At 34.6% G+C, this 27,539-nt stretch overlaps 1 protein-coding gene across 2 annotated transcripts; it reads left to right on the forward strand.

Annotated features, from left to right (window-relative positions):
* The first annotated feature begins 1,222 nt into the window (after positions 1–1,222).
* Positions 1,223–24,143, forward strand: LOC145570684 (uncharacterized). Of its 2 annotated transcripts, XM_081629845.1 has the most exons (15): positions 1,226–1,569; positions 1,650–1,777; positions 2,624–2,756; positions 6,789–6,945; positions 7,020–7,098; positions 10,439–10,479; positions 13,073–13,189; positions 13,369–13,449; positions 13,559–13,621; positions 13,753–13,801; positions 14,631–14,705; positions 22,978–23,025; positions 23,171–23,206; positions 23,293–23,367; positions 23,878–24,143. In XM_081629845.1, exons 1-15 carry the CDS (start codon positions 1,410–1,412, stop codon positions 23,932–23,934), a joined length of 1,299 nt encoding a protein of 432 aa, XP_081485971.1. In that variant the 5' UTR covers positions 1,226–1,409; the 3' UTR covers positions 23,935–24,143. The 2 variants fall into 2 exon arrangements, with proteins under 2 accessions (XP_081485972.1, XP_081485971.1); XM_081629846.1 differs by lacking the exons at positions 23,293–23,367; positions 23,878–24,143 and having other exon boundaries at positions 1,223–1,569; positions 23,102–23,206.
* Positions 24,144–27,539: the final 3,396 nt, after the last annotated feature.

Here is a 27,539-nt window from a genome sequence, read left to right on the forward strand (position 1 = left end):
GAATAAAATCTAGCACGCACATACTTTACTGCGTGTTAAATTGTTCGTTTAGAGGGCCTGTAGAGGGGCGATACCTACCTTAGTTGGGCTAAGCAAAAGGTTACCTGGAAGGGTATGTTCATTGTGTCAGGTTCTGCAGGAAATTGAACTTCATTGTTTGAGGGTTTGCATCATTGCTCGTATTATGTGGGATGTAAGTGGATTAGGGGGCGATGTTCAGGGGATTTTCTGCAATTTTGGGGACACGGTTGCGACCTGCTTGGAGAGGTTGTCTAGAGCTGAACATGGCCTATTTCTCACAATCTGTTGGGCAATTTGGAATGCAAGGAATAAGTGGATTTTTGAAGGTGAAGAATGCGGCCCGAACCGATCTTTGGAGTATGTTTATAAACTTATGCGTGAACTAAAGGGGGAAGAAGTGAGTAAGGTGAGTGTGGGAAGGAGCAAGAGGGTGCGTTGGAAAGCTTCGGAGGAAGGTTAAGTAAAAATTAATGTTGATGGTGGAACTTAAGAGGGGCTGGGGAGCTGTGCTGGTGTGGTGGTGCGCAATGAGAGGGGAGACGCCTTACTTGCTGCTTTGTGGATGACTGAGGATCGGTGGACGTCGGATATCGCTAAAGCTAAAGCCTTATTTTTTGGGGTCAAGCTTGCTGTGGAGGCGGGATATCGAAGAGTGGTGGTAGAGAGTGATTGCCTTGGCCTTATTAATGCGATTTCATCACAAGAGAAGGGTAGTAGTAGTAGTATCCATTTGATCCTAGATGATGTTTATCATTTTAGTAGTTTCTTTGAGCTGGTGAGTTGGAGTTTTGTAGGTAGAGAAGGAAATAGAGCTGCTCACGAGATAGCTCATTGCTTACCATGGGCAGTGGGTTGTCGTACTTGGGTGACGAATTTTCCATCTAAGCTTGTATTGATTTTGAATGCTGATCTTATCATTAATGAAAGCTAGTTGTTCCTTTAGAGCTTTGTTTCAAAAAAAAAAAAAAAAAAAAAAAAAAAAAAAAAAAAAATATATATTACTACAAGTATTTTGAAAAAAAAAATATTTAAATACATATTGACAATGTAAAAGAAAAAAATGCCTAACAAAGGAATGGGGTATTATTTAAAACAGAAAATTAATAACAAAAAAATAATAATAAATGTAGACGATACTTTTGCGGTGATTGAAAGTTCGTAATATTTTACACTTAGTATTATTTTAATCCAATTTTCCTTTTATTTTTCTCACACCAACAAACAATTTGTGCCTAAACAGAGAGAAATTGCTAGGGGGTAAATTCTCTTGGATTCTTTGGCAAGGGAGAGCATATACTGAAACTGTGTTGGATTTTTCATTATAAGTCGGTCGTTTGGTGGTTGTGTATGGGATCTTGTTCCTGGGTGAGATCTGAAATTGGGTTTTCATGGCTTCAACTGAGGGTTTGGTTCCAATTACCAGGGCTTATTTATCTTCTTATTACGACAAGTATCCTTTCGTCCCTCTCTCCGACGATGTTGCTACCCTCACTTCGGAGATTCGCTCTTTGATCACCGATTTGCAGACAAATACCCCGCTTACTCAAGGTTTTCTATTTTCTTTTTTCGGAATTTAAGTTTGTCTGCAATTGCATTTTATTTTATGCTTTTAATTTCTACTTTTGCAGATGAAAGTGTTTTGGTGGATGAAGTTGATGCCCAGCCGCCTCATAAAATCGATGAGAATATGTGGAAGAATCGAGAACACTTAGAAGAGATCATCTTTTTGCTCGACAGACCTCATTGGCCAACCACGGTATTCACTACTAACTCATCCATTCATTTCCTGGCTTTTGATCCCAACTTTGAGTTGTATCATTATACATCTTTGCCAAATTTTAAAATTTTATTTATGCGTCTATTTACTTAGGGCTTTAATAAAATGCAATCCTAAAGCCTTAAAAGATTATATTTTTTGTAACTAATTTTTAATGTACATGATAAATCATGCTCCCTTTGTTTAGAATCTTGCAACTATTCACAATTTGACGTAATCTTTTGAAATATTCCCAATATGTTAGAAAAATATAGTCATTTGAGTATTGTTTAATTTGTCTCAATGAGTGCTATTTTGCATTCGTAATCTGAGGACTCTGGATGCTCATGCTCTACGAGGAAGAACAAATGTCTGCTACCCTTGGGGTCTAACTGAGGAAACTCCCCTTTGATGCCTAAGTCAGCCACCAAGTTGCAAGAGTAAATATGTAGGGAGAGCTTTTAGAGAGAAATGAGAGCAAGTACAGTGTGCCAAAAAGATTGTTGCATTTAAAAGAAATCAGAGGAAGTATTAAAAAGTCATTTTACTATGAAAACTGAAATGAATGATAAAAGGAAAATAAATACCATGTAATTTTATCTGTTGTTAAGTAGAAAATATGGAAGAAAATATAAGATGGTAAGTCTCTACCAAAAGATTACAAAGCAAATAAAAATTTGGGAGGAAGTTGGAAGAGTACGTAGGGTATAAAGTATAGTTGCAAAGATTTGAAACTTATTCTACGAAACAAATGCTATTTATAATTTCTGCTGTTAGTATCATTGACCATCTTTTGTGTAGTGATACCTGGGCCTGGGTGCGAACTGACTTTTCATGTGCATACAGCTTCAACAACAATCCAAATTGGGAGATGTGGAACTTGCTCCCATTTTTGCGGAGATGAAAGTTAAATTTGAAAACACATTGAAGTTATTGGAATATTTTCAATCAAAAAATGCTGACAATGTATTTAATACAGGTTAGCTCTGCTCTCCCTCACTTGTAAGAGTAAATGCGTATTGAGACACCAAGTTTAACTTTGTAACATTTCTCAAGATTTCTGTATGGATTGTATCATAGACTCATAGTCTGAAGTAGGTTCCTGTGATCTTTCTGCTGCAATATTGGAATATTCTCATTTCTGGAGTTCAATGCTTACTATTTGCAATTATGTGAGGTTTTAGGAGAGTTAATTTACTTTAATAGCATATTGTGCTTGTGAGCAAATGGATGATTAATCTATTTGAATAAAACTACAATGTGGACCAAGAAAGAGATAGTATGTGAGAAAGAGTAGAGACCATAAAAGAGAGCGATTAGAGAAAAGAGAAAAATAATAAAATATGATATAGTGTTACCAAATATAGAAGTAGTGCATTTAAAAAAAAACACCCAAAAGTAACAAGTGATGCATCATAATAATAAAAAAAAAAACAGAGGGAGTACTACACTTTTTTTTAACATGTTATGGTAGATTTTTTTTTTTTTTTTTTTTTTTTTTTTTTTTTGCAATAAACCCTTGTAAAAGAAAATTATATTGAAATTCTTGTAATGGTACCTCTTAATTCAAAAGTTTCCCCTTTTGCTGAAAGATTTGAGACTAACTAGAATAGCTAATTTTCTAATACTTGCTTTCAAGCTTCTAGAAGTTATATCATTGGCCGAGGTTCCTATCTCTCAAGGTGATTAGCTAGTTTGTTTGAGATAACTCAACCAACTTTGTAGTGAGACAAGTGGAATTTGGCAAATAAAAGATTTGTCTGAGTCATGCTGTGTCTAAAGCTGCTACTGTGGTAGTTAAGATGTCATGTTATGTATTCAAAAAATTCTTTATTGAGTCTACTAAACTGGTTAGTCATGAATTGTTGTACGAATGTAACTGAGGGAATCTCTGTTGTACTCTCATTAGAGGGCAATCTGCTGATTAATTTATTTTGTTGAGGGCATTTTATTTGTCTGGGAATTGTTATAATCTTATGATACATCTCTGCTTTAGAGATGCACATTAGTCTTGAATTTTGATGTACAAATGTACAAAACATGTTTTACAATTCATTATTTTCATAGGAAAATTTGATTCTAATAATCCAACCTTGTGCGATCTTTTTTTTAATAATCCGACCTTTTGATTATTCTACAATAATCCCAGCTTTATACCCCATTCTATTCTATTAGGCCAAGTTGACCTGCTACCTATTGTTCAGGTAAATTTTTTTTTTTTTAAAATAAGGATTTTAAAAAAATGAAAAAAAAAAAAATTTTCCCCAGCCACCCACTTTCCCCTTCCCCGACCACCCCCACCTTCCTGCTGACCCTTCCCATCCGTTTCCTGATTCCGACCACCCCCTTAGCCACCTCCCTACCTCCCACAAATCCACCTCACTCTCTCTCTCACTCTTACTCCCTGCAAATCCACCTGCTCCTTCTTCCGCCATTAAAATCAATCCTAACAACCACCATGAAAGCTCGATTTACCTCTTCATCATCATCTTCATTCTCACTCTCTCCATTACCACCATTACCCCTCAATTCAACCTCTGATTTCGATTTCAATGCCCCTTTCTCTCTCCTAAATGCCGTCCTCATTTCCCCAAAAATTGAAAATCTGCCATTAACAATAATGTCTCTCTTCCCCAATTCCTCTCAACCTCCATTTCTATGGAACTCAAGCTCCAAAACCCATCACCCAATTCTGAAATTCTGCAAAAACCCACCTCAAATTCTGCCTTAAAAGACCTTTATATCTTCAATGGGTTGGTTTTTCATGGGTTGCCAGTTTCATGGGTGGGTTTTGGTTGGTGGTGAACTATTGGTTTTCGTAGATCGGGGGGTTTTGTGGGTGGTAGGAGAGGATTTTTCGTGGTTTATTTTGAGGTAAGTGGTGGCAGATTTTGTGGTGGGTTTTGGGGTGGGTGGTGCTCGATTTCAAGGGAGGTTTTTGTGATGGAGTGGAGGGGTGCAGGTAGTGCCGTAGTGGGCAGTGGTGGGGTGACTGCAGGAAAGGGAAGTTGGTGGGAGGGAGGAAAGTGAAAGTAACGAAGGAGGAAAAAAAAAATAAAAAAAATTTCAGAAATGATTTTTTTTTTAATTGAAAAATTATATTTGGATGAATCAAATTTTGACACGTGGCAAGGCGACTTGTTATTATAAGTTGGTAACCGGTTTGGCGTAATAGAATAGAATGGGGTATAAAGCTGGGATTATTGTAGAATAATCAAAAGGTTGGATTAATAAAAAAAGATCGCGCAAAGGTTGGATTATTAGAATCAAATTTCCATTTTCATATGGAAAATTTGACTTTTACCACAAAAAAACCTAAAAATTGGATTTCGCTACCGCTTAACGGATTCTGTCCATGAACCCATTTGTGAAGCCCACCATTTTACATTTTCTTCGTTCAACTCCACGACCCTCCATGGCAACCACCAGTCCACCACGGCAGCCCTAGCCCAAACTGTCTTCCTTGGCAGCCTCAATCCTACCCCCTTATGGCCTGACCGGTGGCAGCCAGCAGCCGCTAACCTTCTTGCACAACCAGTGCAAACAGACCCTTAGTACAGGGCCCCGGATTTTTAAGGGCCCATTTATACATGGAGCCCAACCCTATTGTAAAAAAAAAAAAAAAAAAAAAAAAAAAAAAAAAAAAAAAAAAACCCGACTCTTATTGCTCAGATCAAGCGTAATTGCGTAAATAGAGTCAGCAACTTTCCATCTTCCATTTTTTTCCCTTTTCAATTACTCCCACAAATCAAGCGCCTAGATTACCTCGTAAAATGCTCTCAGTTTGCTTAAAAATTCTAAAATATCTTCCAAATCAGTCATTAAATTATTTGTTTTACCCTAAATATTCATTTTTCCAAATAAACACATTTTGCCTTCCTAAATTACAATGGTTATGTAGAGGATTTTCTCAATTCCTAAATTACTTAATTATGTGTTTTCCACAATTAAAACCCTTGATTTTCGTATATCAAAGGCTAAATTTTTTAAAATTACTTCCAATAGAGAAATTAATTATGTTTTCCACAACTATGTGATTTTTAAAGGTCAATTACGAAAATTGTTGTAATGGATTCGAGTTGCGGTAATTGGAGTTGCGGAAAACGATTACCAAACTGTTTCAATCCTCTTTGAACTTTCAATTATTAGACTATTGTTGAATTTGTTTTTTTTTTTTGGTGCATTTTTTGTTTAATTATTTTTGTAGAGTATTTTTAATTATGTCTCTGAAATGATGTTTTTGAGAAGGTGCAATATATATGATGATTTGGTTGACAAATTTGCTTCGTAAATTGCTAGAAATGCATTTTTTTTACTTGAAGTTGTATTGGGAATTTTGGATTTACTGTTTTGTTTTTTTTTTTTTTTTTAAAGGAAGGATATGATTTAGATTTACTGTTTAAATAATTTAGTTTGCATGGTGTTTGATTGTTTAAAATAATGTTGTTATATGATTATATTGAAATAATACCTTATAAAATTAGGGCCTAATTTCTAAATTTAGAACAGGGCCCCTAAAATGGCTAAGACGGCCCTGTGCACAACCAACCAGGGGACGGGGTATTTCGGGGTGGGGGAAAACAAAGGGGGTGGAATTTGGGGTGGGGGGAAAAGGGAGGAGGACGGTTTTGTGGTGGGGGACTGATTTCGATGGTGGGGCTGGGGAGGGGGGCGGATTTTGGTGGGGAAGGGGGGTATTTTGAGATGGGGAAAAAAGGAGGGGTGGTTTACGGGGTGCACTTGGTTTACTTTATTACCCCAAAAGTTGTTCCCACTTGCACAATATGATGGTATTTAGTGGATTTTTCTGCCAAAAGTTTACCAAATATAGTATAGGTCTAGTAATATGACATTTCCATATTAGGAATGTTAGTCAAGTAAATAGAGACGGAGGATGTATTACGTAGCCGTGCACAACATACAATTCATTTCACGGTCTTTGTCTTGCAATAGGTGGATATCATTGATTTTTTTTTTTTTTCTTCTTTGTTCTTCTGTGGTTATGTTTCAGTCATGAGCTATATGCCTCAAGACTTCAGGGGTACCTTGATTCGACAACAAAGGGAACGCTCGGAGAGGAGTAAGCAAGCTGAAATTGATGCTTTGGTCAAGTCCGGAGTTAGTATACGTGATCGATATGCTTTGCTGTGGAAGCAACAGATGGAAAGGTGGCTTGTCTAAAGTTTGTTTGTTGGGCAATTCTTTTTTTTTTTTTGGCTTCACATTATTATTGTATTTTCAGGAGGCGACAATTGGCTCAGCTTGGATCTGCAACGGGTGTTTATAAAACACTTGTAAAGTACCTAGTAGGAGTACCACAGGTTTGTATTATTTTAGTTTATTTTTGTTTGGGTGTTCCTTTACTGATTTTTAGTGGTTGGGGTGGGGTAAATTAGAGCCCTTTTGTTTTGCAAGGTAGGATATACAATTACCTTTTTGTTTGTCGATAATGTGCTAGAGATTCCTGTTAGCAGAACAAAGAACATTTACCACTTTTATGATTTAGTTAGTGTCTTATTCAATCAATGGAGTCTAGAAATGTATAGGCCTATGCAAATTTGTGGCTGTCATCCACATTTTAGGAAATGTTATCACAGTGAAACACTTTGACTATGATTTTTCTTACCTGATACGCTTTTTTGTTACTTAAATTTCACTTGTACTATTCTGCATTACTATATGACTACCCCCCCCCCCCCTCCCCACCCCCCTATTTTGGTTTCAACATGTAAGAAATGGAGAATCATTATCCTACAACGTTGTTTTTGTATATCAATTTTAATGTGTTAGCTTATTTAAATATGTAAGAAAAGAATTATGGTTAATTCTTTTTGTTGCAATCAATGAGCACTTGATCATGTTAGAAGATGCATGGAAAATAAATTTGGGGGTGTATAATCTATATATACCCGAAGCACTACTTGGAGCTATGTTACCCCTACACTCCCCTCAACCCAGAGTATCGAGTGTCGACTCGACACGCCTGGGTTGAGGCGTCGAGTCCCGTACCAGAGAAGTGTCCCGGAGCGAGTGTCGGGATCCATTGATTTTGAGTTTTGTGGGGCTGTGGAAGCCATTACTGAATAAGAAAATTAAGGGTTAAATAGAAAGGAGGGATGAATAAAAAGTATATGGAGGACAGCTGTTTGACTTTCTTCTGTACAGCTGAATATTTTATTTTTTTAAAAATTCTTTTCACATGACTAAAAAGTAAAAAGTCTGAAATACTGGAGTACTTTTTACTGTTTACTGACTTTACCTTTTCATGACTTAGGTGAGAGTAATTACAGCCGTTTAAAATATACTTGTACATACTACGTATTTGTTAACTACTACTTGCTTTCTTACTGCTTACCCCCCCCCCCTTTTTTTTTTCTTGGTACAAATGACAATATTATAGATTTATTTTTTATTTTTTATTAAGCATTTGAAAAATTTCCCGACACTTTATATGTCAACCTTGTCTAAAAAATTAGTCAAGACATTCTTTTGACCGTATCCCCGTATCGGCTATTTTTTGAATCGGAGGATCGGATCCTCCGACCCCTACTTGGATACGACACCCAAACTCGAGTCTGTGCAACATAGACTTGGAGTATTATCTTATTGTAACTCAATTTTGTTCTTTTATATTTAAAAACGGTTATTCTAAGATTTGCCAACCTGTTTAATAAAATTCTTTAAATCTTGTTGAGTCAGGGTTTGGGAGTATTGGGACTATAAAACAATACTCTAAAATCTAAGCTAATAAAACTATACAAGGGTTTTCAAGTTTTCCTCATACTTTACGTTCCATCTGCAATTTATAACTCCATTCACCTAACAATTGAAAAAATAATGCAGCATATGGGAGAAGAGAAAGAGAGGGGGGGGGGGGGGGGGGGGGGGGGCACGTTTAATATCCTCAAACTAGTTTAAAAAAAACCTACTCTGGTTTGATGTTGCACTCACCCATTTGCCCTACCGTACCCTTGCTGACTTGACAGTTGATACGTGCTGGATACAGACATGAGATATGGGTCTGACCCTGAAATGAAAAGAGGATGCAGTTAACCAACTATAGAGAAGAAGTTACAAGTTTATTTTGGAAGATTGCATCAGTTTGAATGGATTTAGGATAATCAAGAACTTTAAATCTTAAAATTTATTAGGAGAGTAAAAAATATCCAGGCTTTTTAGTCTGTCGGAGAGAGGTGACCCTCACAGTGACTTTGTTGTCTTTATATGGTAGAGAAGCTGAAGAAATATGAGAAATGACTTTGGAAGTCATCTTAAACTTGGTACCTGAATCTGATGAGCATGACAGAATACACATCCTCCATTACTATCATATAATACTAAAAAGTTTATAGTTTTTTTAATTCTATCCCCCCCCCCCCCTTTTCTAGTCATTGACATCATGCTGGCTTGCTCAAATAAATTTTGCATGGTTACTATCACTCGGCTTGTGTTGGGAAATGGACATTTTTATTGCTGGAAAACTGTTAGATTTTGTATGTCTGTGGATTGTCAATTTCTTTGCTAAAGAAACAGTATGCTTCCACCCTAAACTCCTTTTTACCCTCTCCCCTTGCCCAAATAAGGGACCCACTGGCCCCAAAAAGGGACAGATGAAAGCAAGCCGGATTATTTTTGAATTACGAGAAAGATAGAGAGAACCCTTCTTGTTTGTTTTTAGCACAAGTTTAGAGGGAGGTAAAAAAAAGATGGGTTTGATTATTTAAAATTTAACATTAAAGAACATAGTAGCCTAGTAGGGTTTGGTTGATTGAAAGTGTTTAATTTTAAAGATAATGGAGTTTGGTTGATTAAAGTGAAGAAAAAAAAAAAAAAAATTTAAGGTGAAATGTGACTTTTTTGGGGTCATAGGTTGTAAGTGAAATGGGACTTTTATTTAGCAATGGGAGGAGTATTTATCTTGAGATAGAGGGAGTTTAAAATAATGACACTTCAATTATTAAAAAAAAAAAGAAAAAAAAAGAACTATTTTTTTTCTCTCTTTGAGTGTGCTATATTCTACTTCCATATGTATTAATTAGATTTTATTAGATGTCTGTATGGGTGTAGAAGTAAAGCATTTCTCCTCTTTAACACTTCCTGTATTAGGTTTTAGATCTTCTATTACTCTCCTGACTATTTGTAAAAGATCAACGACGGCAATCCTTGTAAATGAGGCAGTGATATGAAAGAATGTATAATATCTATAGCGACATACAAAACATGCTCCTCAGTCCTCTCAGATTAAGTTTTCACTGACTTTGTACCAGTTCAATGGGGACATCTAATTAGTGTATTTACAGGGTTCCAGAGTTGTACATTTGGAGTTCTGATATGTTAACTTAAAATCATTTACCTTTTAATTTACTCACAGAGTGGGTTTATATATATATATATATATATATATATATATATATATATATATATATATATATATATATATATATATATATATAGCATCACTGGAATGAGTTTAGTTGGTGATAAACAATATGCTTTGTAGAACTGATATTGATGATGTTGCTGTTATAGAAATACATGCAGCCATGACGTACTAGGTGGTCCGTGGTCTTTGTTGCTCTTGCTAATATTGTTCCTGATCATGATTAAAAACAATTGAGTGTTTGGGGAATGATCTCATTTATGTGATGTCTTTGAATGTAGGTCTTGCTGGATTTTATTCGGCAGATTAATGATGATGATGGGTATGTACTTTTGTTTTTGATGTACTCAAATGTGATTTAGGCTGAATAATGTTTCAAGTTTAGAATTTTCCTGAAAGTCTAGTTTTTGAAAAAGATACCCTCTATTAAATTCCCCATTTCGTGAGAATGTATAGTCCCCACTTCTTTAGACCCCACCCTAATTCAAGTATTTGACTAGGTGGATATTTTTAAATTCTCTTTCTCGTTCACATCTTTATCTTTTCACGGTAAAAAAAAATCCTACAAAGGAGAGTATAATTTATTAGCTGGGGCTGCGATTGGTCCACCAAGTGTGTGTGTGCGCGCGCGTGCGCATATATATATATATATATATATATATATATATATATATATATATATATATATATATATATATATATTCCCTCCGTTTCATAATATAGGTAGCCTATTTCCTTTTTCGGTGTCCCAAATGTCGTGTTTGTTCTAAAATATCTATTTTTGATTTACGTCATTTTCACAATTTTTGATTTACTACATTTTCACAATTTTTCGTGCCATAATCTACTTTTTTTTTACCTTTTCCTTATAATATACCCCTACATGACTACATCCAAAGCTTGATTAAATGCCATTATTTAGTTTTCTACTCTTTATAACATACACCTACTTATAAAAATAATACACATTTCCTTTACTACCCTTAATTCCCATGTAAAATAAGAAACGAGTACTATACTATGGGACAGAGGGAGTATATACCAATTCTCACGGTCCAACTGTTTCACGCTCGTCTATTTGGCAACAAGGGCATAAGTAGGGTCAAAAGGACTTGTTAGCACGTCAAACAGGTCGAGTTAGACACTCGGGACCAGTGATGACTTTTATCTGATTTAATGTGCCAGGGGTTTGAAATTTATCTGATTTTGGGAGCTGTAAAATGTGGTGGCTATAGCTATAACCTGAACCTTATTAATAAGAGACCTATGAAAAACCCATTATTCCATTGGATATACTGAAATCTAATGGCTACCATTCATGTGTAAGTAATGGCATTTCTGTAATGATCTCCATCATCTTCTTTTTTCATAATACAACTGCATCTCCCCCCCCCCCCCCCCCCCCCTCTCTCTCTCTCTCTACTTTTTCCTCTCTCTTGTGTTATCAATGGATAGTTTGCAAATTCTAAAACTTAAATATATCAAATGCAGATTCATATATTTGATTCGTCCATTGAAACAAGCAACTAAATCTCAAGCTTTTTTTTCTCTGCAGCCTTCTCTTTAGTTTCCAAGATGTAAATTTAGGTTCTCTATTTAACCTTTTTCTGTCTTGGGTGAAGAAGGCATAAAATAACTATGATTTATTAATAGAGATGGAAATTTATATCTCTTTTAGTTTCTAAGCTGCAAAAAGAATAAGGTCATAGGATTTTAAAAATGATCAAATCTATATGAACATTAACTGGTCATGAACCTTTTCCTGTCAATATGTATAAATAGGTAGGCATTAAGATTATCATAAAATAATGCATAAGATTGCCTGATGAACCTCAGTCATCCATAACAAGTACTACCTCCTTTTTTTAGTTGTCACTCACTTCCCTTTGACCGTGTTTTGTGATTTATACATAATTAATAATATAGTCATGTTAGATCTTATTAGATTCGTTATAATATATATTTTCAAAATATGAACTTTTGCTTATCGGTAATTAAAGATAGTAATAGTTGAATTTGTGCATTGGCAAACGTGACTAAAGAAACGTCTACTAAAAAGAAACGGAGGAAGTATTAGATAAACAAGAATTGAAAATGGAAACGTTGGCAATTTAAGTGAAGTACATAGACATGTAGTTGAAGCTGTTAGATTGCATGGGAAATAGATGAAGTCAGCCAAACATAACAAAAGAAATCAATCAATGGGGAGTGCTTCCTTAGCATCATCCAAACATATCAAGGGCATCTCCTAGGTAGTGTACAGGGAAAAAAACTTCCAATGAGATGAAATTTTATGGAAACTAAATCCCCATGTGAATTGAGATCTCATGTCCACCTACACGTGATTTGCTCCACCAGATCACCTTTCATTCCTTTGTGAATTAGGTGACTATTTGGAACTTCCAAGAAATAGTTATTTCCAACAACATTAGTTATATTAATCAAAAGTATGCTGATTCTTCAATGATAAAACAATTAAGTCATTGCAACGAAAGAGAGCCTTAAAGAGACTTGTTTACAATAGGGTGAAAACATAAATAGCTACACAATGTGTCAGAGTGATGAAGAGAATGTGTGCCAATGGTTTGGTGATGGGTAATGTTATCTTCAAAGTTCAAACCCAATTCATTGGCTATGATGATGATTGGCCAAAGAATGCAACTCTAAGAGCTCTTTTTAGATTGTGCCAAAACTTGGTTAACCTAGTCCATTGGTATATAGCTAAAATCTGTTACCCCTTTGTACTCAATTATATCGGCTACTGAATCCTGCTGAACGTGACTTAAAGTAATCGCTTGCTTGATGTTGCTCAGTTTGTCTCTTTCATTTAACTTCTTGTCTGGTTAAGAGAAATAAGAACACGATGGTCCTGTTCATGTTTAATTATATTAGCTTTAAATGCTTTTTATGAACAGGCCCATGGAAGAGCAGAGACATCGGTATGGACCGCCACTGTACAGCCTTACAAAGATGGTGCTCTCTATAAGGCTGTTAATTTTACTGATGTGGACACGTTTTGATGCCAGAAAGATGTGAGATATTTTTTGATCTTTTCTCTTGTTTTCCTGGTTTCTGATGTGTTTAGCCTTTAGATTGTAGTGCTGCTAAATTTTGCTGTTTTCAGATTTTTTTTTGTTACTTTTCCTAGATGTACTCTTTGTCATCCCTGTGAGCTTTTAACACTTTGCTTGTTGTTTTACTTGATAAACAGAACAGAAAATGAATTAGCTATTTTGGAACAAGCTGTCAACGTTTATACTACTGAATTTGAGAGGTTTATCACGTTTATGGGGTAAACCTTCTTACTATTCTTTTGAAAGTACAATTGCTCTCCAAAGCACATTCCATTATCTTTATACTTTATTGACGCATTGTTTTGGGGACATACCTTCTGTTGTTAGTGAGGTCTTTGCAAATTCCCCCTTCTTTATATCAGCTGATGAAGTAGGCTCCATAGATTCAAGGTGAGCTCTTATTTAGTTTTCTTATTGTCAGGGTCAGCCAAGGCTAATATGCTACCCTCATTATTGGTTGTCAATTCAATTTCTGTTGTTAATCTTTAAACAAGTTTTTAAATTGTAATTGGAATCTGCAGAAATGATGATTACAAAGAGATAAGCGTTCCTGCTGGGAAAACCCATGAGGTTTGTTGCAATAGCCCTTTTCAAACTTTAATGTAAAGGTGGTATTTTGTATGTCAATGGATTTCTTTTGTTTGGTATTTGGTAAGTGGATTGACTTCTTAGGGCTAAGTTTGATGACAGAAGATCAAAATGAAGACATCCATGCAAAAGCCTAATTAGCACAAGACCAGAAATACTATTGGAGACCCCATTTTGAAAATTATTATGACCACAACATTGATAAAATAGCTCACCTAAGGTTTGAGCTAACGATATCATTCATGTCATTGAACTTTTGCTAAGAGGGTTGGTAAAAGGGGCATATCTTTAACTTGGATTTGAGAAGACTGATTATAGAGTACAAAACCAGAAAGGTTTAGGTAGAATTGGTATCCCCTCTTGTTTTGCATCTTGATTTTAGACAATACTTGTTTTAGAATCTGGTCTTTCAGTCTCTTCTTAGAGTCTGTCTTCAAATGTTTGATTTCTTTGATTCGAAATTGGCAACACCAATAAAGTAATATGTCAAAGATGGCATTTTTCTAGGGTTGGTGGGGTGGACAGGAATTTAAAATATTAACACTGGAATAAGCAGCCACATTGCACACATAAACTTATGTCATCTAATTGCTAACCTTTTTCTGTACATTTCCAATGTGAACGTATGTATAAAGGAAAAAGCAAAACAAGTTCCTACCTGTTGCTTTGTTCTAGGAGCTTTTAATTTTAATTCTCTGACCTAAATTTTATTTTAAATATCTTTTTTAATTTTTTTTTTTTTTCTTTTTTCATTTATTGGTATTGCTTGATCTCACTATTAATTTTTTTTTTAATAAAAATTATTTTCTAGGTGGTGTTGTCAGTGGATTCAATCAACTCATATATTGCTTGGGACTTCTCTTTGGAGCAAAGTAAAATGAAATTGGTACGCTCTTGCATTTTTTTTTTTGTTGTTGAATGCAATTGCAATTATAGAAGATGTGCTTATCTATTTTAGTGTATGAAATAAGGCACTGTAATTGCCAAATGTCTGTTTGTTTAAACTCAAAATAGGTCCAACTTTGTAGTAGTGTTGACAGGCTGACTCATATCACCTATTCAAAAGTAGTTTCTAAAACCACTAACTAAATAGATAGGGAAGTAGGGCTGAATCCAATGGAAAACAATGTTCTTCTATTTCTAATTAATTATTATAATCTAAATTATCAAGAAATAAATATTTTCTCTCGCAATTTATTAATCAACATAGATTTAACCGGCTCTCGCAATTTATTAGACCTAAGTTCCTATTGAAAATAGCCTTTAATTTGAAATAACATTTGCTTCATTCATCAAATCAATATTGCTATTCTTTTACAATTAAATTACATCTGCTCGATTCATAATCCAATTGTAAAGAATTAAAACAATTCTCTACCATAATCAACCAAAATAATTCATCCCTTCATATTAATTATGGATTCCCAAGAACCCTAGAATTAAACTACTCATACATAATTAAATCTAAACTAATCAAAGCAATTAATCTAAGCATAATAAAACAATAATAATAAAACTAATATTAAAACAAAAGTAACAAAATTAGAGTAAAGCAATAATTATTAAGCAAAAGTAGAATAATACTGTATAATCAAAAGCTAACGAAAACGAAAGCAATGTAAAACCTAAAAAACAAAGTCAACTCACCAAAAATAAAGTTTAAAAATCCTAACTAAACCTTTAGCTAAAACTCACGTAAGAAAAGAAATCTAACAAAACTAAAACTAAAAGTAAAATAATCTTACCTCCTTTCCTATGGTATTACTACACCCTTTTATATTGAAGCCCACCGACTTAACAAAAGGTTACATGGGCTTTGACAACGAAGCCCAACTAATGAAGCAAATTAACATGCGAGAACAAGCCCGCCCGATTGGGCCAGGCCTTGCCCACTCGGGCCCGTTCAATTTCGTCCAGCTAGCTACACGGTTTGGTTTGGTGCGGTTTGGGGGTGAAACCGCACCAAACCGCAATTATGCGGCTTAAACTTCTCCCAAACCACACCAAACCGCAATTTAATTTAACCGCAATTTTTGAAAGACAAGAACACCTGCTCAAATTTATTTATTAAATTGAACAGCAACTAATCAGCTAGGCAATAACATACAACAATATGGCTTTTATCTAATCTAAATGTCTAATAAATTAAAACCATACAACCTAACAACCATACATAAAGTTTATCTTTATACAACTAATTAATAAAATCCAATAGTTCAGATTACTTCACTAAAAGAAAAGTACAATAATAGACAACAAGGATTGCATGATGAGCGCATTAGACGATTACATCCCATGATCTTCCAACTTCCAAGTGATCTTTGCAAACATTGTGATGCATCTCATCTATTAAGTACTCATATGGTAACCTATACAATGGGAAATATAATTAGAGTAATGCTATATAAGGTGGAATACTTTGAAGTTAAAATAAAGAATGCTTATTAAATTTAATGTAACTTACCTCAATCATATGAATCTTATGCAATGTCAATAACGGAAGGAGCTAGACTCATCTTAGTGATATCTACAATAAAATAATAACATATATTAACTTTGAAGATTAAATAAATATAAGTTAACATATAATAACTTTAAAGATAAAATAATTATATGTAAAAGGCGGTTTAAGGTACGTACCCTTTTCTAAATTTTCCATGTCCTCGATGCTTTCTTCAACAATATTTGGTGATGCTTGAAGCCAATCTTGACTACAAATGAGCCCTTCCTCTACTTTAGGAGACTACGAACTCCTAAATGCATCAAGTACTTGATCTCCACTGGATGCAACTATAGAATCTGGGATAACGAACACATCACGAGCTATCAAAGAAAGAGTAGGGTACTGTCCACTATTAAATTTCCACCACTTTAGAATATCAAAATCATCCACATCTTCCTTTGGTTCCTCATCTAAATACTCTTTTAATTTTGATTTGGATTCTCCATCATCTTTAGTAGCTTTATGTTTCTTATATGTAGCCCTTATATTACCTTTATTTTGTAAACTTGTTTCAGCACTTGTTGTTGCAGCACAAGTTGAACTTGAATCTGAATTAGTAGCTACTTCAGAAGCTTTATACTCATCTAACTATCCTTAATAGCTTTTTTAACACGGGTGCACACGACCAAAGCTACATTACTCTCGTACATTTGAGAGATCCCATACTCTACACATTGTAGAAACAAACATCATCACATTTAATTTTTTAGTATCACCCCAATACTTGTCACATTTTTCTTTCATTTTAAGAGCCATGTTCTTAAAATCCTCATTCGAACTTTCACACCAATCCTTTAAGAGGCAATCCACATCACTAATCTCATGAAAATAAGTTTTAGAAGTAACATACAATGAACCAGACACACGCATAGTCAAGTTATAGAAAGCTTACATGGTTCCAATCATCTGAAATTGGTTTTCCCAACCCTTTCCCATAACCATCTTCATCCCACAAATCATCACTGTAATGTGCATATTCCCATCAAACCTTTCAAAAGCATTCTCAAATTTCACAACGATTTCAAGCATCAAATAAGCTGAGTTCCATCTAGTTGGAACATCAAGACGCAACATGCTTTGAGTTGAAATTTTCTCTTCTATGGCACATTTTTAAAACTTTTCAACTCTATTACAAGATGGCTTAACAAATCTCACTGCATTTCGAACACGATGAACTGAATCATTAACCAATTTCTAACCATCTTGGACAACTGGATTCATGATATGAGCAATACATCTAACATGCAAAAATTCCCCTTTTAAAATACTAGTTCCCCAATTATTAATCTCTTTTCAAATAAATAAGAGCAGTGTCATTCAAACTTGCATTACCAGCAGTAATAGTCATAACCTTTTCAATACCCCATGCAAGCAAGCACTTTTAAATGGCCTTACCAATGGCTTCCCCCTTATGACTAGAAATTGGACGAAAGTTTAATATTCTTTTGTTCAATTTTCAATCATTATCAATAAAATGGGCAGTAACACACATGTAATTAATTTTTTGCAATGAGGTCCATGTGTCGGTTGTAATACATACTCTCTTACAATTAGTCTTTATAAAAGTCTTCAATTTCAATCTTTCATCAACAAACATTTCATAACAATCCCTAGCTACTATAACTCGAGAAGGAACATGAAATTTATTGGACAATTATGAGCAAAATTATTTAAACCCTTGTTCTTCAACAAAACTAAATGGAAGCTCATCAACTATGATCATGTATGATAGAGCTTTCCTACACAAGTCATAATTGAAATTCCAAGTTTTCAGTTTTCCCTCTAGTTCCCCATTTTCATTTATAGAAGATTGGAAGCTTAGTTGGGTTTGCTTAGGATTTGAACTTTTAAATTTGTTGCTAGGATTGTTTGCGCATTTTTTCAAGTGTGTCCTATAAGTGCTAGTGCCATTAACCGGAGGATTACATTTGTAAGACGTACCACAATAGTTGCACTTACACCTCCCAACACCTTTGTCAGGATACTTGGTGAAGTGATCCCATATGCCTGACCGTGGTTTTGTGGCCTTCCTCTTTTGTTTGGGCATATCTTCCTCCTCAACAAATCCTTCTTCATCTTTCTCGTTTTTATCCTCGATAGGAGAAGCTCCAATACTATCCTCAGTAGTAGAAATCTAAGTATGACGTTCAATCCTTTAGATGACTGGAGTAATTACAATAATAAATGCAAATAATCTTAATAACATTAAGAAAGTAGTCAAACCATAAGACTTACATTACAAGATCCAGCACTAGAATCCGTGGTTGATAAAAAGCCACAAATGCAAAGCAACAATCACAGATGTGTGACTTGAGTTGCTTGGAAAAATAAAAAATAAAAAATAAAATTAAATTAAGTCATACAATATAACATACACTTGTACGATCAAACAATCAAAAGTTGAGAATATATTACCACAAGTATACAACTAATTTCTAAAGCATTTGAAAGTAAAACAAATTGTCAGTCTAAGACATTATATCATTATTCTCATACTCTTGAAAATAACCATCTTATACACAATCTAATCGAAAAGGGTAAAAATATACAATTGAACTAATTAATTGATAATCTGACATATAATTAATCTAATTAGTTGAGAATCTAACATAATTGAAAATTTGTACAACAAATTAAAATACAAACAATCAAACATACAATTAAGCATACCCACTAAATTATTCCCTAAAAACCCCCAAATCCTATACTTCGTTGTAAAATTTTACTTTTCCCCAAAATAAAACAAGAAAAATCAAGCAATAAGCATACGGCATACCCACTAAAAAATAGCAAAAAAAAAAAAAAAAAAAAAAAAAAACATACCAATTAGAAGAAGGAGAAAGTGGATCTTGCTATGTTTTTTATCTTGTTGATTTGTAACTTCAAACCTTTAATAGTAGTGGAGGGTTGGAGGCTGTGTAAAACGCATGGAGGGTTGGAGGCAACAAAAGTAGAAGAGAGAGAAAGTGGAGTAGTGATATCGATAAACTGATAAAGTTTATTATTTTAACTTTTATTAAAGTAAAAAGAAATATTTTTTTATAACTTACGTCAGTTACGTGTCTACCATATAATTCGTATATTATTGTATTTTATATAAATGCGGTTTGCGGTTTAAACCATAAACTGTATAATTGCGGTTTGCGGTTTGGTTTGGTTTTATTTTTTTTGGAAACCCAAACCAAACCTCAATTATACGGTTTGGCAAAATAAAAAACCAATCCGCAAATTTCAAACCGCAAACAAGACTTGGTTTGCGGTTTGGTCCGGTCTAAATCACACTCAGCCCTACAGCTAGCTGCAGTAAGTTTGCTTCTTGGATTGTAACTTGGGCTCTATACGAATTGGCCCAATTTCCTCTATTCATTACTTGGTCCATGCTATTATTTCTTCGTAGTCTACTCACTTGATCGAGCCCTTAATCACCGAACAAAATTCCTTCAACTCAGTTTTGGGCTTCGAATATTTCGGTCATAAAATTACGATTTGACTCCTATGTTTTGTACTGGCTCAATAAGCTTTGGAATTATCGTAAATCTGTAATTTCCTACAAAATAATATCTAACTCTACAAAAACACTAGAAAACGTATATTAGTAATAAAAATAGCTCCGCACATTTTAAATAAGCACAAAAATGACCGTGGGACGGGAAAATAAAAATATTTATAAAATACTCATTAAATGCTGCACTAGAGAACTTGGAAAGATTACTGTGGTTGAGCACCACCCTGTGGATCTAATTTTTAGCCGTGATGTTGAAGAAATTAGTTAGCTGCTTTATCAAGCAAATGGGGATAGTTTGAAGCTGATATTTTTTGCTTAGATAGTGGTTCAAGTTGGTTGGTATTTTCTTCCAGAAAATTTTGAGAGCATTTCTTGTGAATTCAATATCCTTAGTCTTGACATCAGAGTTGAATTATATGTGTTGTCTATGTTGTTTGAAAGCATGGTGCTGCTGACCTCTATCATTTATGCCTAATTATTGCCTCTTTGGTGCATTGTCTTAGAGATGGCTTCAATGGATATATTGATACAATTGATGGACCATGGGAACATTGATGTTCATTTGTCTCTCCATCTCCATAACTAGCACCATACAACCTAAACTATGTAAGAATTTTCTGTAAACTTTAGAAAGCTATAAGAACTTAATAATACAATTTTAGTGTATCATATTCTTTCATTTTGATGAAAGAAGGGGTTGGAATAGGAAACAATAGATGGAGGCTCCAAGTAGTTTTTGGGTAAGATGGTTGAATTTACCTATTCAATTCTTTTTACACAATGATATTGATAGGTTGTCGTACACTTGGCAAAAATAATTTCCTAGTAAAACCTCCTAACAATATAGTAAGGTAAGTATGGTTGAATACACAGAGATGGTTATTTAGTCTCCCTTTCAAGTAGAATTATATCACATAAATAGTATGGATAGTCTATACTAACAAAAATAGATAAAATATAATAAAGAATCCTAGGGTTGTGGTTCACCATGTTTATACTTCATAATCAATCGATATACTTTTACAATTTAATTATTCAATATCCAGAGCACAAGTTAATCCTACGATCTAGTATTAATTCTTTCAAATTAACATATACAATCGCAAACGTAATTAACTTCGTTAATTGTAGGTAAGCCTTTAAAAATTTGATTTTTTTTTTAATTTAAACTCTTATTTATTAGAATTAATCAAACATTTGATCAAGTTGCAAGCTTAATATAAAAACACTATCAATTAGAAATTGAAAGATCAATTAAAATATCATTAAGATCAATTAGATTCATAATATAAACATAGACTCCCAAACTCTAGAAAATAAAACTACTCAAACATGAAAAAGTAATAAAGTCTAGATCCAAGAAAAGAAAAACATAATTGAAAACAAGTATAAATAAAAGAGAAATAAATAAAATACCTCAATTTACTACGCTTATTAAACTAAGAAACTCACAACAATCAATGGAAAATTCACAAAGTTGTCCATGAGAAACTAAAACTAGATAGAAACTAAAGTATACTCCTTATGTAATTAACAAAAGGCATAAGGGAAAATAAAATTCGTTGGAACATTTATATGTTTTTCTAATCCTAGCTAAAAGAAAATAATAAAAACAAAATCATATATACAAAAAGTTGTCGTATTATTGGTCAACACAATACTCAAGCAAGTAGTCGAAGAACAATGCTTTCGACGGCAGGGCACTTGCACGCACAAAGGCAACGGGTCTCGCATCAATGCGAGTATGAGGTGCACTACTCGGTTACCGCCCAATGGTTGGCCTTTAGTGTCTTGAGGTTGTCACTAGCAACGAAAGGCAACTAGTCCTTGTTTCCCTTATAACTCCCGCTTTAGCCCTGTGATAAGGGCATGCGACCTATCATTGGAAAGCTCTTCAAGTCTAGTTTCCAATTCTGAATCATCCAAATCGAACATAAACACTTTGATTAACAAACTTGTTCCATTGACTTTCTGTCCAAATATTATCCAAATCAACTTTGAATACTTTGAAAGCATCCAAATGATTGTGATTTGTGAAATCACCTGAAATATTAAGATTTAAGAAAAACACGGATAAAATGTAATAGAGCATAGTGTGACAATTTATGCAAACGTGACCACAAAAAGTGGCTAAAAGAGCCAAAAAGTAACTATAAAAGTAACATAAACGTGTCCAAGAATCCTGTATAAATATGATTCATCAAATACCTCTTAAACTATTCACTTTGAAGGGTCTTTGTATGCTGATGAACCAAAAATATCTTCTTTGAAGAAGCAAAAGCTAAAGATGAAGTTTTTAACTTTTGTAGCGTCCCTGTATTACTGTAATATCGAAGTCTTGGCAGCTTAATTTTCGATGCACCATTATCTCCATCAGCTCCATGGTCTCTGCCTAATACAGAAGGGTCGTGGATTAATCAACTGCATTGTCAACTTGTTTGCAAAGTGTAAAAAACATCAATTGGTGAATTTCGGTTGTAGTTCATGTCTCTTGACTAATCACAATCTCTTCAAGTTGGGTACACCTGTGTATACCAATGCTTTATGCTTGCCTGTGGATGCTCGATTTAAGCTGACATATTGTTTATGCTCGCCGGTGGGTGGTAAAAAAAGTAGTGTAAAACACTGTGTCATGAAGACATGAATACTAACTGATTGTAAGAATTAACACTATGGTCCAATCAAAAGGATTTTTTTTTTTTTTGACAAAGCTGATCAAAAGGTTGAATCCTCATGAAGGTCTTTGTTTGTCACTACTCTCAGAAAGAAAGATTTAGAGTAGTATATTTGTTTTTTATTATAAAACTGCGTGTGGAGCACATTATTTTTTTTTTTTTTTTTTATTACTAGAAAACTTAATACTTGTCATACCCAAGGTCCACATGCAAGTATTTATGGCTCTAAGGCCTATGATACTAACAATAAATACACACACACACGCACGCGCACACACACACGCATACACACACAAAGTATATATGTGATGAGGATGGATTCTTACACTGGGGTGATATAGTGGCATGATTTTATTTGGCTTCTTATAGCTGTATGAGGCTTCTGTTCTTACACTTATGTTGTGTATATATTATTATGTCTCGAAGCAATACTTATCTGCATGAGTAATATTGAGCTTCATCTTGCTGTATGCAGGATATTGGGTTCAGCGTGGAATATACAAACTCTTCTGGTGAAAAAAGTGTGAGTGATAAGTTTAGAAATCTTTTATTTTTTATTTTTTATTTTTTTTGGTCTCTCATATCTATGGTGCATCTAGATATAGAGCATCAACATGACAACATTCATGAATTTGTGACTGAAGCATTATCTGACTTACATGCTACAGCTTATCTTGCCTTATCGCCGTTGTGAATCTGATCAGGTGAGTAGTTCTGTACTTCTGTTGCTTTTTTGTTCTGCTAATTTTCTTGTTGGGGCTATGTAATTATATGAATTGACAAATTTCAGGGAAATTTTTGCACATGTATGGCCGGAACTTACAAACTAGTATGGGACAATTCATATTCAACCTTTTTCAAAAAGGTAGGAATGCTTAAATTGAATTTTGTTTCTGTCAACTAGATAGTAGTGTTTGGTGATGTATGCATTTATCTTTAATTGCATATACCTTTTACATTGTATGGAAAGGTAAAAAGATATTGTGGACTTTCGGTGGGCTAAACTAGTCATTGCAGTCAGAGAGGTGGAAAGCCTTGGTTTATGATCTGAATAGTTGAAATTAATATCGGAGAAGATGTAGGTTCCTAGAATAGCCTTGAGATGAGGTTTTTAGCACATGTAATAGTATTTTCACGTTTTGGACCCCCTCTTATGCATTGTTTTTGGTTTTGGTGGGGCTTATGAATGTGATTTCCTCAATGCTATCCAAGGTTCTAGTTGTTTTAAAGAAGCGTAGTATTGTATTTCATTCGCAACTTAAGCTTTACCTGCTAAGCGTTGGATAGCACAGGTTGGTCTTGTTCTAGCATTTGGGTTGTGTTGTTTTCTATCTCAATATTGATTACGTCGTTATTTTTTTCATCATTGGAATAGGCTCTGTTTTACAAGGTAGATTGTATACCCCCTGTTATAGAACCAGCACAAGAGTGATTCAGAGAATGGATGGAAGGTTTTCTGGGCATTGAAATGGATCAAGAATCTTGATCTTGTAATTTTCCTAATATTCCATTATTTTGTATTTTTCATGTACGTTGCACCAGCTTGGTATGCTGTGTTGTATATTATTCTGATATCTGATTTCCATCCCATGGTTGGGCTGATATGCAAATGGGAGACCAACTACTTGTATTTGGTGTTAATGTGCAGAAAATTGCTTTTCTGATTTTTAGGGGATAGTAAACAGAATCTGTCAATGAACCTTCAAATTTGGAAAACTCATATTTTGGAAGTAGGGACTAAATTCCCCGGCAGGGTTTGAGGCCACAACTTTAAGGTTAGAAGGTACATATCTTACCTCTAAGCTTAGCTTGGTGTTTTGGAACCATGATACATTAACACTATGAAATCAAGGTTGATTCAGTTCAATCAACTTTAATAAATTTACAGTTTGTTTGGATAGCAAAGTGAAAGAGAAAGGGAAGGTAGGGAAGAAGAAGGGAGAGGAATGGAAGGGGAGGGAGAAGGTAAGGTTACATTTTTCAATTCAAATCTTTCCAACATTGGAAGGATTTGCTTTATTAAAGAGGGAGGAAAATGAATCCTTTCATTTCCCTTCCCTTCCCTCCTATCATAAGGTATCCAAAGAAGGGAGGATGATTCCTTCTTCTCTTCTCTTCCTTTTTCTCTAATTCTCTCAATCCAAACAATGTGTTAGTTCATATAAGCTCTTAGTGAATAGAGCATGCCCTTTTTATATCAATATATAGTGTTTTAAAGCGGGGTTTTGTTTAATATTTCATCAAGTTTTTGTTAGTTGACACCTTTCTATTATCACGCTTGTCAACGCACCATTTTAACGATTTGTATCTCTAATATACATTGAGACAATTCAAACAAGAACTCACATGACTATGTTTTATCCTAGCTATAAATCACAAAAGCTAGTTACAGTGTAGTATGCTTCTGTAGTTAAGTACTTGGGTTAGGTAGCAGTCTTTATTCTTTATTAGAGTTAGATTTGGTTTTGTGAATGATTTGTGGTTGAATAATTAGTTTCATATGGAGACAGAGCATCATTGAGTCAATAACCTTTGTACCTTGTGTTCATTTGAAACATATACTACCTCTGTTAATTGTTATGTGCAACTTTGGAGTATTATTTGTGAGATATAAAATATTCTAAAGTTGCACATAACATTTAACGGAGGTAGTACTAAGTTGTAAAATCTACGTAAGGAGATCTGTGCTGCATGCAGATTGGTTGAAGTAATAGGATTTGCCTGCCACCAAAAGGCCTATTATAAATATAGGAAAAATTACTTTAAATAATTCAACCTTTGCTCCATTTTCTCAAAATATACCAACCTTTGGATTATTTCAGAATACTTCAACCTTTATACCCCTTTTTCCCATAATGAATCCAAATGACCGGTTACTTAAACAACCGGTCATCCCTTTCTTTCTCCTCCATCCCACCATCTTCCTCCATTACCACCACCCAAAGCTCCACCACCATGACCACCTCCTTCATCCTTCCTCCATGACCAACAACACCACCTACCACAAGCATCGAAAACAACCACCACTAATGCAAAAACCGTACCAACAACACCAACATCTAAATCGCACCCAACCACCCACCAACACCAAAACCACACCTCAACTAGAAAATTTGTCCTCCACTTCAAACAACCCCTCACCCCGATAAACAACCACCACCCCCAAAACAACCCCTCACCCACACGGCCACACGAAATCATCCCCCTGCCCAATACCCACCACCCCACCCCCGAAACAACCCCTCACTTACACAAAATCAGCCCCACCTACCGAAAAATAACACCATGCCATAAAATCAGCTCGCCCAAAAATAGTGGATTGGGGGTTTTTAGGGGTTTGGTGTTTTTAATTTGTGGTGGTTCTTGGTGCTTGGGAGTGGTTAGATTCGTGGTGATGGCGAGGTTCGTGGTGGTGGTGATTCTTAGGGAGTGGGGGTGGTGAGGTTTTGGGTTCGTGGTGTTCTTATTTGTTGGTAAGTGGGAGGGGAGGTGAGGTAGATGGTAATTGAGGAAGATGGTGGTAATAATGGAGGTTAGCCATGGAAGGAGAGGAGAGAGAAAGGAATTGGTGTTGGTAATGGTTAAAGGGAGTACGCGGTGTCTGATTTTGGTGTTGGTGGTGGTCAAAGCATTGGAGGGTGAAGAAAATGAAGGTGGGTGGGGATATCTGCCGGGTTTATGGTGGGGGTGACAAAATTGGAGGTGGGTGGGGATTTGGGGCCGGTTTCGTGGTGGTTGTTGTGAGTTGTAGTGATGTTGGTGGGTAAGTGGGAGGGGAGGTAAGGTGGTAGTGAAGGAGATGGTCATGGAGAAAGAGAGGAGAGAGAAAGAAGTGGGGTGGGCTTTTTTTAAAAAAAAAAAAAAAATTGTAAATCAAAAAATAAACTAATAAGAAATGACACATAGGTAAGGCAACCGGTTATACCAACTTGGTGACTTGCTGGGTTGATATGGGAAGATGGGGTTTAAAGGTTGGATTATTCTAAAATAATACAAAGGTTGGTTTATTTTGTGAGAATGGGGCAAAGGTTGGGTTATTGAAAGTAATTTTTTCATAAATAAATATACTTCGTAAAAAAGAAAAAAAAAAAACTACGAGTATATTATAATGATAAGTTAGGTTGAATTTGGACTATGTGATACTCTTTCTGTTGCAACCAATGTTATCTAGATCAAAAAAAAAAAAATCTAGATCAAGATTCTTCTTCGAATTGAAAGGGATGTTGGGATCAGATTATAGGATTGTACAATCCTATGAATTTTTAGATTTCATGAATTCTACTTAAAATGCTTAAGTGTTTACTCAGTTCATAACTAAAACAACACTTAGATTTTATATCATGTCCTAAATGTTAATTGTTTATTGATTTAATTGTATATAAGTGCTAATTTGATATTCTGACTTGCTTTTGTTAGTAGTAGGTTAGTGTTGATGAATTTGAAGAAATCGGAATTTTTTAGGTTAAATAGTATAGAAATTGTATAATCATTCAAAATGTGTTATCACCATTCACCAATGTCTTTGCGGGTGAACTTGGACATTTTCCATATATCTTTGACTCACAACAAATTTATTAATGTTATATACATGTAATAGTTGTTGAGTTGAATATGTGAAAAAAGAAGTCTTTGGTTTCTAATGAGTGTATAACTTGTTTATGCACAAAGTAATACTCCCTTCGTTTCGCATTAGTTGCAACACTTTATTTTTGGCCGTTTTATATTAGTTGCAATATTTGAAAAAGATCCACCATTATTTTATAATTTCTCCCTCCCACTAACCCCACTTTTACAAATATTTTATTATTTCTCTTTCCTACCAACCCCACCCACACTACTTTTTTTTATTATTATTTCAATCTCTTACTAACAATACTTTATGTTATAAGCATATAAGTCTAGTTTATAATTTTCTTAAATTATGAGCCAAGCCTACTGTTGCAACTATTGCGAAACGGGAGGAGTAGGTAATTGCATTAAACCGATTACAATAATTTATTGTGTAAGTGAATCATGTTAATAATATATATACTAATA

Source organism: Chenopodium album, chromosome 12 (assembly GCF_948465745.1).
Source record: "Chenopodium album chromosome 12, dcCheAlbu1.1, whole genome shotgun sequence".
NCBI lineage: Eukaryota > Viridiplantae > Streptophyta > Magnoliopsida > Caryophyllales > Amaranthaceae > Chenopodium > Chenopodium album.

Bases quoted from the DNA above. Each gene is read 5' to 3' on its own strand.
- LOC145570684 (XM_081629845.1), top strand. From the start codon at position 1,410: ATGGCTTCAACTGAGGGTTTGGTTCCAATTACCAGGGCTTATTTATCT. The intron at 1,570-1,649 runs GTTTTCTATTTT...CTACTTTTGCAG, and splicing joins AAATACCCCGCTTACTCAAG to ATGAAAGTGTTTTGGTGGAT. The intron at 2,757-6,788 runs GTTAGCTCTGCT...GTTATGTTTCAG, and splicing joins TGACAATGTATTTAATACAG to TCATGAGCTATATGCCTCAA.